The 13,607-nt window shown below is 36.4% G+C and overlaps 1 protein-coding gene across 2 annotated transcripts in view; it reads left to right on the forward strand.

The window, feature by feature from the left end:
* SNX7 (sorting nexin 7) overlaps positions 1-13,607 on the forward strand; it is a 179,523-nt gene that overhangs the window by 104,419 nt on the left and 61,497 nt on the right. For both annotated transcript variants that reach the window (XM_018045807.1, XM_018045806.1), the window contains exon 8: positions 5,555-5,707. In XM_018045807.1, the coding sequence (XP_017901296.1) occupies positions 5,555-5,707 (153 nt within the window). The remainder of the gene's footprint in view (positions 1-5,554; positions 5,708-13,607) is intronic.

The following is a 13,607-nucleotide window of genomic DNA, read 5'->3' on the forward strand; positions in this document are numbered from 1 at the left end:
CAACTCTTTGCAAACCCATGGACAGCAGCACGCCAGGCCTCCTTGTCCAATACCAACTCCCAGAGTTTACTCAAACTCATGTCTATTGAGTCAGTGATGCCATCCAACCATCTCATCCTCTGTTATCCCCTTCTCCTCCTGCCTTCAATCTTTGTCAGCATCTTTTCCAGTGAGTCAGTTCTTCACATCAGGTGGCCAAAGTATTGGAGTTTCAGCTTTAGCATCAGTCCTTCCAGTGAATATTCAGGGCTGATTTCCTTTAGAATGGACTAGTTGGATCTCCTTGCAGTCCAAGGGACTCTCAGGAGTCTTTTCCAACACCACAGTTCAAAAGCATCAATTCTTTGGCACTCAGCTTTATAGTCCAACCTTCACATTCATGCATGACTATTGGAAAAACTATAGCTTTGACTAGATGGACATTTGTTGGTTAAAGTAATGTCTCTGCTTTTTAATATACTGTCTAGGTTGTTCATAGCTTGTCTTCCAAGGAGCAAGTGTCTTTTAATTTCATGGCTGCAGTCACCATCTGTAGTGATTTTGGAGCCCCCCCAAATAAAGTCTGTTACAGTTTCCCCATCTATTTGCCTTGAAGTGATGGGACCAGATGCCATGATCTTAATTTTCTGAATGTTGAATTTTAAGCCAACTTTTTCACTCTCCTCTTTCACTTTCATCCAAAGGGTCTTTAGTTTTTCTTTGCTTTCTGCCATAAGGGTGGTGTCATTTGCATATCTGAGGTTATTGATATTTCTCCCGGCAATCTTGATTCATCCAGCTTGTGCTTCATCTTGCCCAGCATTTCTCATGAGGTGCTCTGCATATAAGTTAAATAAGCAGGGTGACAATATACAGTCTTGATATGCTCCTTTTCCGATTTAGAACCAGTCTCTTGTTCCATGTCCAGTTCTAACTATTGCTTCTTGACCTGCATGCAGATTTCCCAGGAGGCAGGTCAGGTGGTCTGGTATTCCCATCTCTTTAAGAATTTTTCACAGTTTGTTGTGATCCACATAGTCAAAGGCTTTGGCATACAGGCAAGGTAACTTGGGGCTATTCTGCTACACGTAGCTACAGGCAAGGTAGCTTGGGGCTATTTAGTCACTCTGGAAAGAATATGTGTTTTGACTTGGTTTTAATCTCTATAATGCCACATAAAGTTATGTGATCTCCTTTGTATATTTCTCCCAGTTTCTCCTTTGTATATGTCTCCCAAAAGCTAGACAGTATTACAAAATTTGCAGCATTATAATGCAGATTAAATGAAATAATGTATGTAAAGCATATAGCTTAATATGGTGGCCTGTGGCAGAAATACAATAAATGCTCATTATTATCGTTGCTGTTCCTAGTACTAAAGTATTGAAGAAGAATATTGTTTTGTTTTCCTGAGCTCTCAGTATTTATGGTTTTCATTTAATCATGTGACTCCTTTTTAGCTGAATATTACTGAAGCTAGAGATTACCACATTAGCCTGTGGTTAAATCTAAATCATTATTTTCACTATGTTACATTCTTTTATTACTTATTCTGATATTTCAACATTTTCCTGGCAAAAAGGATTGTTTACTTCTTCAATTTTTCCATCAACAGAGGGCCAATTTTCCAGTGTTTGTGAAATGAATGATTCAAACTTTAATCTTTTAAAACTCAGTCTTTATGTTGTTTTGCGGTAGAAACTATGAATTTAATTTCCTGCGTTTAGAGTTATTGAAACTTTGCCATGTGGTTAGAGGGGCTTCTTTGGTCTGCCAGGCACCTAACATGTTGTTCTCCCACTTTGGTGAAATTATATTGAGTGTGTATGTTCATAACCTTGACTGCGCCACCTGTATGGACATATTTTAGCAAAAACTTGTTAAAATTGCAGTCAACTAAGGGAAGGGAGATCTAATAATATATCTTTATAAATTGGTAAGAAAGATAGAGTCCAGATTATTTCTAATTTGAATTAAGTGTTTTGTGCTTATTATCAATTAGAGTTTCCTAAAAGTTAAAATTACGGGAAGATGATTCAGTGTGAGGAAATACCTAATGTCACTTTCCTGGTTTTCAAACAAAAGTCATGATGGAGTCATCAATAAAAATGGTCTCTATATATATAGCCAGCAAAAATAAGAATTGGTAAATATATATTTAGAATGAATTATATAGAATTGGATATATTATCATGTACATTGGTGAGAATAAATCAAGAAATTGCAGTGGAAATTAATACCTAGATCCTGGCAGAGGAATAGGATATTTCCAGAGACTAAAATACTGGAAGAGGAGAGGCAGTCAGCTCCCATTCCACCAGCTGATGATGGTGGTGCTGGTGATGGTTCTGATAGATAACATTTAGTAGGCAAATTGTCAGACACTGTGAACATTAGTTAATGTGTTCATTATCTCAGGCAATTTTAAATAAAAATTCCTGTGGGATAGGTATCATTATTTTTGTGTTCATTTTGTAGATGAGGAATCTAAGCCTTCAAAAAGTAGTCTACCCACCCAGTGTCATACAGCTTGTGAAAGACCAAAGTCTGAGATCAGTTCAACCTATCATTAATCATATAATCTCAGTGCCATGCTGATAAGGCTAGAAACCTTTCTGTGGATTGGAGTGAAGTCAGAGAACAGGACAGGACTTCTTTAAGAATGTAGTAGCTCTGGGCCAGAGCAGAAGCACCAACCAGCCTAGCCACCACTAACAAGGGCTAGCAAGATGGGGAGTTGCAGGTTGGTAAAGAGAAGATTATTGTAAAGCCCTTATGGCAGTGACACCATTTTAAGCTCTATCAGGAGGGGAAGCAAGATGGGACATATGATTTAGATACTGTTTCCTGAAGCTATTTTCAGTAAAGAATTTTGCAGGTCATCCCACTCCAGTGCAGAGCAGTTTTAGACTGCAGAACCTAAGCGAAGGAGAAAAAGTGTAGTTACAGTTGGTATAGTTACCTCTTGATCCTAGATATGAAAAAGATCCTTTTCCAGTCATTTCCATCTGGCTGTGAAAATGGGAAGATTTGAGCCAACAACCCAGGGAAATGAGGTTTTGTAACCAGCGCATGAGCTTTCTCCCTGTCAGTAATTTCACCTTAGCTTATTCCCCAGCATCCAAAGTCCACTATTAGACTTCCCGTTAATGTCCTGTTGGGCTTCCCAGGTGGCACAGTGGTGAAGAATACATCTGCCAATGCAGGAAATGTAAGAGACACGGGTTTGATCTCTGGGTTGGGAAGATCCCCTGGAGTAGGAAATGGCAACCTGCTCCAGTATTCTTACCTGGAAAATTCCATAGACAGAAGAGCCTAGTGGGCTACAGTCCATGAGGTTGTAAAGAGTCAGACACGGCTAAGCAACTGAGCGTACATACCCACACAACACCGTTTTAGATGTCCTCTATGATTTAGCAAAATAATTACCCCATAGAGTCATCAGTTCAGTTCAGTTCAGTCGCTCAGTCGTGTCTGACTCTTTGTGACCCCATGAATTGCAGCATGCCAGGCCTCCCCGTCCATCACCAACTCCCAGAGTTCACCCAAACTCATGTGCATTGAGTTGGTGATGCCATCTAGTCATCTCATCCTCTGCCATCCCCTTCTCCTCCTGCCCCCAATCCCTCCCAGCATCAGAGTCTTTTCCAGTGAGTCAACTCTTTGCGTGAGGTGGCCAAAGTATTGGAGTTTCAGCCTCAGCATCAGTTCTTCCAATGAACACCCAGGACTGGTTTCCTTTAGGATGGACTGGTTGGATCTCCTTGCAGTCCAAGGGATTCACAAGAGTCTTCTCCAGCACCACAGTTTATAGGTACCCATAAAAGTAATAAATGGCCTCACTGAGATAGTTGACAAACAAAACAAGAAAGTTAAGGGAAAAAAAAAAAACAACTACATATTCCCACCACACACAAACCATGAAAACCAACCCTACATATGAAATAGATCTCCCATGGGTAATAAAGAGTCGGACATGACTGAGCCATTAACACATTACATTTTGCAGATAATAAAAGATTTATATAATACCAAACATCTAGTCTGAGGGAAATAAAAGCAAATATGGCTACAATGAAATAAAGTCTGAGTGAAATTTCATAGCAAAATGAATGAATAAGAAGTGAAAAAAATAAAAATGAATAAAATGAATAAAATTTTAAGCAAGCATTGAAAGTAAAATAACATTTTTTTTAAAATTATAAGACATACATTATTACCTTTTAACATGTCTGTAATGGTGACCTTCTTAATGACAGCATTTTTTGAATACTTGGAGTTAAGGAAGAGTAGTAATGTATAATGCCCCTTTTATTAATAAAACATGGGAGAAATGGTGTTATTTCTCCTTAACTGTCCCTGCCTTTGGTCACACTCAATAAAACCTAGGGCCTTTATCATGGACTGCATAGTAAGATCTGGTCACCCAACTGCTTCTCTGACTGCATCTCCTAGGATCTTCCCTCTTTTTTAACTCTGCCACCTGCTACAGTCATACTGGTCTCCTTGCTCTTCTTGGACCATCCAGACCTACTTCTATCTCTAGACCATTGCCCTGTTTTTTTTCTCTGCCAGGAATGCTTTTCCTGCTAAGAGCTGCATGATTCACTCTAAGATCAACTTTAGATATGACACTTTATTTAGATTTTCCCTAGCCATCTTATCTAAAAATGCATTGTTCTTATACTCCTTAACTACCTTTCTACTTCATTTTTCTTTTTGGCACTTATTATCAAATAATAGATATTTCATTTGTCTTGCTTATGGTTTGTCTTTGCTGATAGAATATAAGTTCTGGTAAAAGCAGGAATTTTTGTCTGTTGTCTTCATTATTCAATCTCCAGGCCCTTGAAGAATGCCTGATACATAGAAGACACTTAATAAATATATGTTTGCTGAATATAAGAATAAATAAAATATGGATAAATATATTAAAATTTGTATAAATATAAATGTTAAATTTAAATCAGTACATTGGTGGGTTCCATGCTCAAATGTTGCTGGGTGATTTGGGAAGGAGGTTTGACTGTCATACATAGCTTGTCTAATGGAGTGTGGAATCAGTGTCACGTGTCTTGAGATATAAACCTGTCTCTGTTACCAGCTGAATGGAATGTAGCCAGTTAATCCCCTGGGCCTCCAGGCTGGATAATCTATATGGACCTTATAACATGTCAGTTAATTGAGCATTCTGCTCAAAACAGTTGAAAAGTAAGAAGCAGGAAAGAAAAGCTGAACATGTGAAACCGTGTCTTTTAACATAAATATTATCACCACAAACAGTGGTAATGAGAGAGTTATTGCAAAAGGATTTTGAGATTACTTGTAGTTCATTTTCCTTTGATTTATAAATAGTGAGACTGAGGCCCAAGGTTTGAGAGATTTATCCAAAGTCAAGTGCTATTGGTCGCAGACCTTTAGAACTCTACATGATATCTCTGACTATACTGGCAACTCTTCAAAAAAAATACTCTTGTGCTTTTCAAAAATATAGAATATTCATCTTAGATTCAAAGAATTTGCTTAGTGGCAGGAATGCATAGATCAACTGATCTCTCTTTGTGATCTAACTCAGCTTACAGAAGAGATTGGAAAACTGGAAGATAAAGTGGAGTGCGCTAACAATGCCCTGAAAGCAGATTGGGAAAGATGGAAACAAAACATGCAAAATGATATCAAGTCAGCGTTTACAAATATGGCTGAGGAAAACATCCTCTATTATGAACAGGTAATTAGTGATATGCAGTATTTCTTTCTTGTTCTTTTTAAAAAGTTATCCTCTCTCTTACTTTCTGTTTATCTTGTGTTGAAAGAGTCTGTTCAGGAACCAAGTGTCACATTCAAAGTCCTCTCTGGTGGCTCAGTGCCAGTGGAGCTGCCAGTCAACAGAGCATCACTAAACCCACCCACCAACACAAAGTGTTTACCTGTAAGAAGGTGATGAGCTTTCCTTCCTCCACAGCATGCCCACGTGCCTAATATGAGCTGAGCTTGACGTGAGAGAGAATTCTGCTATCTTCATGTAAAACTGGTGGCTCAGAGGTTAAAGCGTCTGCCTGCAATCCGGGAGACATGGGTTCGATTCCTGGGTTGGGAACATCCCCTGGAGAAGGAAATGGCAACCCACTCCAGTATTCTTGCCTGGAGAACCCCATGGACGGAGGAGCCTGGTGGGCTACAGTCCACGGGGTCTCCAAAGAGTTGGACATGACTGAGCAACTACACTTTCACTTTCACTTTCATGTAAAACTCAGAATATAGGGGAAGGGAAAAAAAGTAAGTGCCATTTTGCACATTTAGGCTGATCTAAGATAAGACTCAGGATGACAGGAAGCGATTTAAGTTTAAGAAGTAGCCATAAAAAAACCCTCAAATGTAATATTTATTAATGAAGCAGACAAGAAATTACAAAACCACCATGAGTTGTAGTCATGACTTTTAGCTGTTATACTGAAGTTGTTTCGACCAGTGCCAAATTGAAATGGCTTCATAATATATTACATAAAAAGCTACAAATATTTTATATGTTACAATTGAGCTTATTTAAACACCGATTTTTTTATTTTCATATTTTACTATTCCCTAATTTTAAACAATACAAATAAACTGAACAGAATCTTATATATGAAAAAAAAAATTTAAATGCTACCATTTTGTTTCGTTTGTCTTCCCTTCAGTTTCTTGTTTTGGCAGGATCTGACATCTTCAAAAATCATTTGATTGGGCTTCCTAATGATTCTCCTATCTGATTAAAATTTTGTTTCCTCTCCTTTTCTTAGCCGGGCTTCCCAGGTGGTTCGGTGGTTAAGAATCCTCCTGCCAATTCAGGAGATACGGGAAACACGGGTTCTATCCCTGGGTCAGGAAGATCCCCTGGAGAAGGAAATGGCAACCCACTCCAGTATTCTTGCCTGGAAAATTCCGTGGGCAGATGAGCCTGACTAGTTACAGTCCTTGGGGTCACAAAGAGTTGGATATGACTTAGCCACTGAGCATGCACACTCCTTTTCTTGTATTGTTTGCAAAGTCAGGAAAGAAATAGCAGTTTGAATGAGCAGGAAATTAGTTCAGAGTTTATATATGTCCCTTCCATCCCCACCTTTCCTCTGTAGCTATTCAAAAAGGTCAGAAAAGAACATTAGCTCACTCTAGTTTAGTTCGGTTGGTTTTGTTTCTTTCTTTGTTTGCCTTAGGAAAAATGCCTAATCAACATTTTGCTTTTCAAATGATTGTCTTTTTTGAACACAGTAGTATTTATTTTCAGTGAATTTTATGCTATTGCTTGCTTCATCTAGCTATTCTGAACATACTTTTCCTAGAAGGTATATATTAAAATACATCTTTAACCTTATCTCTGTCTGAATATATGACTATATGAAATTGATACATTAAAAAAATTATATTTTGTACTCTGTAGTGCTTGCCAGGTTAAAGGTACTTTTTTTTTTAAATTTTTTATTTTTACTTTATTTTACTTTACAATACTGTTTTGGTTTTGCCATACATTGACATGAATCCACCACGGGTGTACATGCGTTCCCAAACATGAACCCCCCTTCCACCTCCCTCCCCATAACATCTCTCTGGGTCATCACCGTGCACCAGCCCCAAGCATGCTGTATCCTGCGTCGGACATAGACTGGCGATTCGATTCTTGCATGATAGTATACATGTTACAATGCCATTCTCCCAAATCATCCCGCCCTCTCCCTCTCCCTCTGAGTCCAAAAGTCCGTTATACACATCTGTGTCTTTTTTGCTGTCTTGCATACAGGGTCGTCATTGCCATCTTTCTAAATTCCATATATATGTGTTAGTATACTGTATTGGTGTTTTTCTTTCTGGCTTACTTCACTCTGTATAATCGGCTCCAGTTTCATCCATCTCATCAGAACTGATTCAAATGTATTCTTTTTAATGGCTGAGTATTTTATATTTTGCAAGATTATCTAACTGATACTGATATTTTCATTCAGCAAGAAATACTTGAGCCCCTACTACCACCAGCCACTGTGCTGGGTCCTGGAGAGACCACAGTGTGCAAGACAAACACAATCTCTTTCTCATGTGGTTACAATTAAAATATTATAATAAGAAATATAATAAGATCCAGGATAGGAAGACTTTGCAAGGGCATCTAACCTAATCTAGAAGGAAAGAGGACAGTTCCTCAGAGGATATATTTAAGCTGAGTCCTGAATAATGAATGAGAGGTAGCAAGATTCAGATGTGAGAAAGAGAGTTCCAGGCAGAGAAGACATGCACAAAAGCAGAGAGGTGAGAGAGAACATGTTCAAATTACTGAGGTTCCTTTTGGGAGAATGGTGGAGTAGAGATAGTGTTGATTTGAAAAATGAGGATTGTAGAGGAGGAAAATGTTTCCCTCAACCCTCATAGGATCCCTGGCTGGGTCTGAAAATGAGACTGACAAGGATAAATTCACAGGAGAAAAAGCATATAAGTTGAATGAATATAATTTCTTTGTGGCACAGGAGCCTTCATCAACAAATCAAGATCAGAAGAAACAGATCTGAGTATTTTTATGCTAGTTTTGATGAAGATTGGGTTGTCGTGTAGAGAGGGATAGGTTAAGGAGTATAACGTAAGCCCAGTAAACTGAGGGAGACTTAGCAGGGCTTGTTAGGAGTCTTCTCATGTCCTTGGCTTCGGAGGTAAAGATGCACCTTTCCTCTGGGGATGAGGATCCCACCTCTTACTTGAGGATTTTATGACTTGCCTCAGGAGATAAGGGTTGGAAGAAGGTCAGAGTGACCTTTCCACTTCTATTTCTCAAACTCTTTCATCTTAATATGACAGTGTGTCATATTTTGTGTTAGTATGTCCTGAACCCTATTAGGCTGAAAGTGAAAGTGAAGTCACTCAGTCGTGTCTGACTCTCTGCGACCCCACAGACTGTAGCCTACCAGGATCTTCCTTTGATGGAGTTTGTCAGGCAAGAATACTGGAGTGGGTTGCCATTTCCTTCTCCAGGAGATCTTCCCAACCCAGGGACTGAACCCGGGTCTCCTGCATTGTAGGCAGACGCTGTACCATCTGAGCCACCAGGGAAGTCTGAAGAAGACCTCAATAAGCTTTGTTTTTTATTTCTCATTCTAAGGGAAATGGTAAATGCCATTAAAGAGTTTTCAGCAGGGAAGAGACAATTTGGGCTTGCCTTTTAGAATGATCACGCAGGCTATATATGGGTCATAGTGGAACAAAACTAAACATATTGAGCCTGGTTAGAAAGTGGAGCAACAAAGACAGAGAGGTGAACTGACATAGAGGTTTCGTGGCAGCAGGCTACAGATTGGAGGACAGATTTAAGTGATTTTCTTTTTAGCAAGTGGTGTTGGAAAGATTGTTTTCTACCTCCCTTCCTTTTTTATTCTGTAATAACAACCTTAAGTAGATTAAAATATCTAAAAGGAACTCCCCGTAAGTCTCAGATTTTGAAATGATTTAAAATATTTCTGTTGGATAAAGCAGATTTGTCACTATACGCTTTTTTTTTTTTTAACAACTTTGACTGTTTTAAATCCACAGAAATAACTTTATCTCTCCTTTATGATAGAACATGGCCACACTGACATTATAGGAGTGCTATGACAATTAATAATTGAAATAATTTTTTAAGAAAGTTAGAATACACATTATATTATAAGTGATTGCAATTATAAAACATATTAGGTTATAAAAATTGTGTGACAAACACTCAATACTATGTTGTCTTCTCAATGATAATGTCTGCAAAACTTAGTTCTAAGTTTGGATTTTTAATTTTCTTAAGAGAAAATGTTCATAGTAGTTCCATTGAACTTCAACTGAAATGTTTGGATTTTGACTATACCTCTCACATAAATGCACACTTTTTTTATTCTCATAGATTGCACTCAGTTTATGCAAAATACTATCTTCTTAGAAATAGTTAAATTAGCATCACTGTGCCATATTGCCGTATTGCAAATTTTGTCCCTCACAGCAGTTTATATCTATGTTTTTAACTCTTTCCTCCAAGTGAATTATATTTCTAAATCTTACTAAAATTATATCAAGTGTACGGCATTTTAGATGGAGATGTTTGGAGGAATCATTGATTTTCTTTATTATAACTTCATAAGGTCTCTACATCTCAAGTTATTTATTGAGTTTTTTCCTGAGTGAATAACTTTTAACTGATTTGGCACATGATTCCAGGCATAATCGGAAATTGAAGCCCTTATATAATCAAGGCTTCCTAATTAACACACAGACTGTATGGCCTGAAACAGCAACAGTCTGCTGTTATCTGTTGACTTCAGAATATGTCAAATATATAAGGAAGTAAAATGTTGCAGAATCTTTCCAGTTCCTTTTTAATTTAATCACATTATTATGGAAATACTTCTTTCTTCATCAACATTTGTAAAAAAATAAATAATAAACCCCTAAAGGGGTTTGCTCCTAGTGTGATAGAAAAAATAGGGTATAAACATCTGTCTTTGGACTTTTATGAAGTGAAATGGTCAAAACTTGTTTATAACTTAAAATTTAACTATTAAAATGGCAGAGGAAAATCAGTTTGTAAATATGAGATATGTCTGTATCAAAGGCCCATTATTGTCTAACTAAAATATTGTACTTAGATGTGTGAATTTACTTAGAAACAGTTGACCTCAAATATAAAACAAGGATCTGAAATAAACTCTGAATAGGTAAAATGAAGCTATTCCCAAGTGTGTTCTGTATGACCAGTAACTAAGAATAAACTTGAATCTTTTTTGAAAAAATAAGAACAAAGCAATAAAATAAAAAGTCCCATTAACCATAGGTGAATAATTTCAAAGTATATAAGTATCCAAATAACCAAAGAAAGTTATTTCTTACTAAAATGTGAAGGGATGCTAAAACTATAAACTATGACATGTTGGATAAAGTGCATAGACATTTTCTAACTGTTCTTTAGTAGGTACAAAATAAGATTGCCCAGGTGGCTCAGTGGTAAAAATCTGCCTGCAGTGTAGGAAAGTGAAGTCACTCAGTCGTGTCCGACTCTTTGTGACCCCATGGACTGTAGCCTATCAGGCTCCTCCGTCCATGGGATTTCCCAGGTAAGAGTGCTGGAGTGGATTGCCATTTTCTTCTTCAGGGGATCTTCCCGACCCAGGAATCTAACCCGGGTCTCCCGCATTGCAGGCAGACGCGTTACCGTCTGAGCCACCAGGGAAGTACAGTGCAGGAAATGCAGGTTCAGTTCCTGGGTTGGGAAGATCCCATGGAGAAGGAAATGGCAGTCCATTACAGTATTCTTGCCTGGGAAATCCCATGGACAGAGAAGCCTGGCAGGCTACAATCCATGGGGTTGCAAGAGTCAGACATAACTTAGTGAATAAACAAAAACACACGGTACAAAATAGTATGTTTTTGTTGTTGTTGATGATGCTGATGCTGATAATTATTATGATGGTGAAGAAATTTAAAAGGAAGGAATCCTTGGTAGATATCATAAACTGAAATAATATGCTCTTTAAAGTTTAATAATATAATCATGAAAAGGTCACATAATATTAATTATTGCCAAATAAAATCATTTGTAGTTAACTGAATATAATACTTGAAGTAGTAAAATTTATTTCTTTACATAGTTTATTTTAGAGTTAATATATGGAAGTCTTTTTGGCCTCATTTTCTGGTTTTAGAATTAATACATGTACAAAAACAACAAAAGTTAAGTACACAAATGTATAAAGAAGAAATAAAGAATACCCATAACCTTATCTCCTACAGAGGGGTATATTGAAATGCATTTATAGAAAAATAATTTGCTCTATGCTGATCAAAATATTTTAAAATTTCTGCATTTCCAAATATGTCAACATAAAAACATGATACTTATTTGTGTCATGATGACTACAGTGGACATGTGTTATTTTGAATTCTATATTTTTCACTTGTTTAAACATTTTTCTGTGTAACTTAATCTTTATATAGTACATAATGTTCATATATCTTTATTAGTGAAGATAACTACTAATAATTGAACATTTATGTAAATTTTTATGCTCTCATAAACAATACTATTTAAAATAATTATGAACATTAGACTTAAGATCTTTCTTGATAAGATATTCAAGAAATAGCCAAGATAGAGGTGACTTCATTTCAAATGCTATCAGTCTTATTTAAGAATGTTAGTTGCCTCATGTAAAATCATTCTTTAGGATTCTATTAACATCAAAACCCTATGCTAAGCAGCATTCAAATTCAAACTTAAATCTTCCCCTTAGGGAAGAATAATAAGTATATGTATTTTTCATTTGATTGATACAGCTTTACAATATATTACTTTTTTAATGAAAGAGTATTTGAATTCATTTAGTTGAATCATAATAAACTGACTTAGTAGAAGGTTCTATCATTATTGAATAATAAAAATATTTGTATCTACATGGGTATCTAGGAAGCAGAAAAGCATCTAGTATAGGATGTTTTCTCTGAAATAAAAGAAGAAAAAAAATCATTTCAAGAGTTCACAGTCTAGCCAAATCAATAACACAACTAATGCTTCCCTAAAATCCAAGTCCAGCTATATACGGACCATTCAAACAGCAGAGAAAATTTTAAAAATACACATCATAGAAGTTCTTTTACAAAGTAAGTAACAGATAAGCATTGAATCTCCTAGAAGTTTTCAGGTATAGTTGTTTTTATTTAGAAATTTATTCCTTGTTATATTGGGGAATAGTAAAATAAACTGGAGCGAAAGAGTTTTTTGTTTTACACTCATTGATGTGCTACATATTTTGGAACATTTTAAAATTTTTTCATGAATATTTAAAACACCATGATCCAAGTAAAGGTATCTCCCAAACATTGTGACTTTAAGAGGTTAAAGTTGATAATGATATGTTGATATCATTGATAATGATAATAAAACTGCCAGCTAAGAAGATTCTGATGAGTAGAATTTATGTATCTGTCTGAGATTTCATTATTTTTTTCTAAATTAGGTCTCAGATAAATTATGGACTTGCTACAGTAATTGAAAGGAGCAGTGAGGGAGAATAACTTTCCCAAGATCTAACTCCATCTGACAGAGAGGAGCTGTTATGTAACAAGACAGAAACTTGATGACAAAGTACTATTTTGAAAATCTGGGAGTCAAAGAAAAGGAAAGGAAGGAAACCCTGGCCATCTAGTCATATTTCCTAGAATTTAGTAAAGTGATTTGAAAAATTACAAAAAAAGTTTAATTTCAGCATCAGTATTATGTCTTTCTTATAGAGGGGATGGAAGTGATTGAAGGTTTACTTAACTATAGTTGTTTAGTATCATTTTGGTCACAAAGAATGACCTGTAGTTTCTTAGTTTTCCTTTTAAATGTTGGGAGAGAGGCATAATAGTTGCTCTATGTTGAGCAATTTAAATTATATTTTTATGTTGACAGTCTCTTAAGATGAAATGGAATAAATAGATACTTTCTTTAAGGTTAATGTGTGTCTCAACTCCCTTTGAAAATCATAAAAACAAAAAGCTAGAATAATTCGGTGTTATCTAGGACAGGGATTTTGGAATCCATATCAGGGTACTTTTCTTTTTACAATCATGCCTCATAACGTTTACTTAAACTGGTACCTTACCGAATCTCT

The sequence above is a fragment of the Capra hircus genome, chromosome 3, assembly GCF_001704415.2.
Source record: "Capra hircus breed San Clemente chromosome 3, ASM170441v1, whole genome shotgun sequence".
Taxonomy (NCBI): domain Eukaryota; kingdom Metazoa; phylum Chordata; class Mammalia; order Artiodactyla; family Bovidae; genus Capra; species Capra hircus.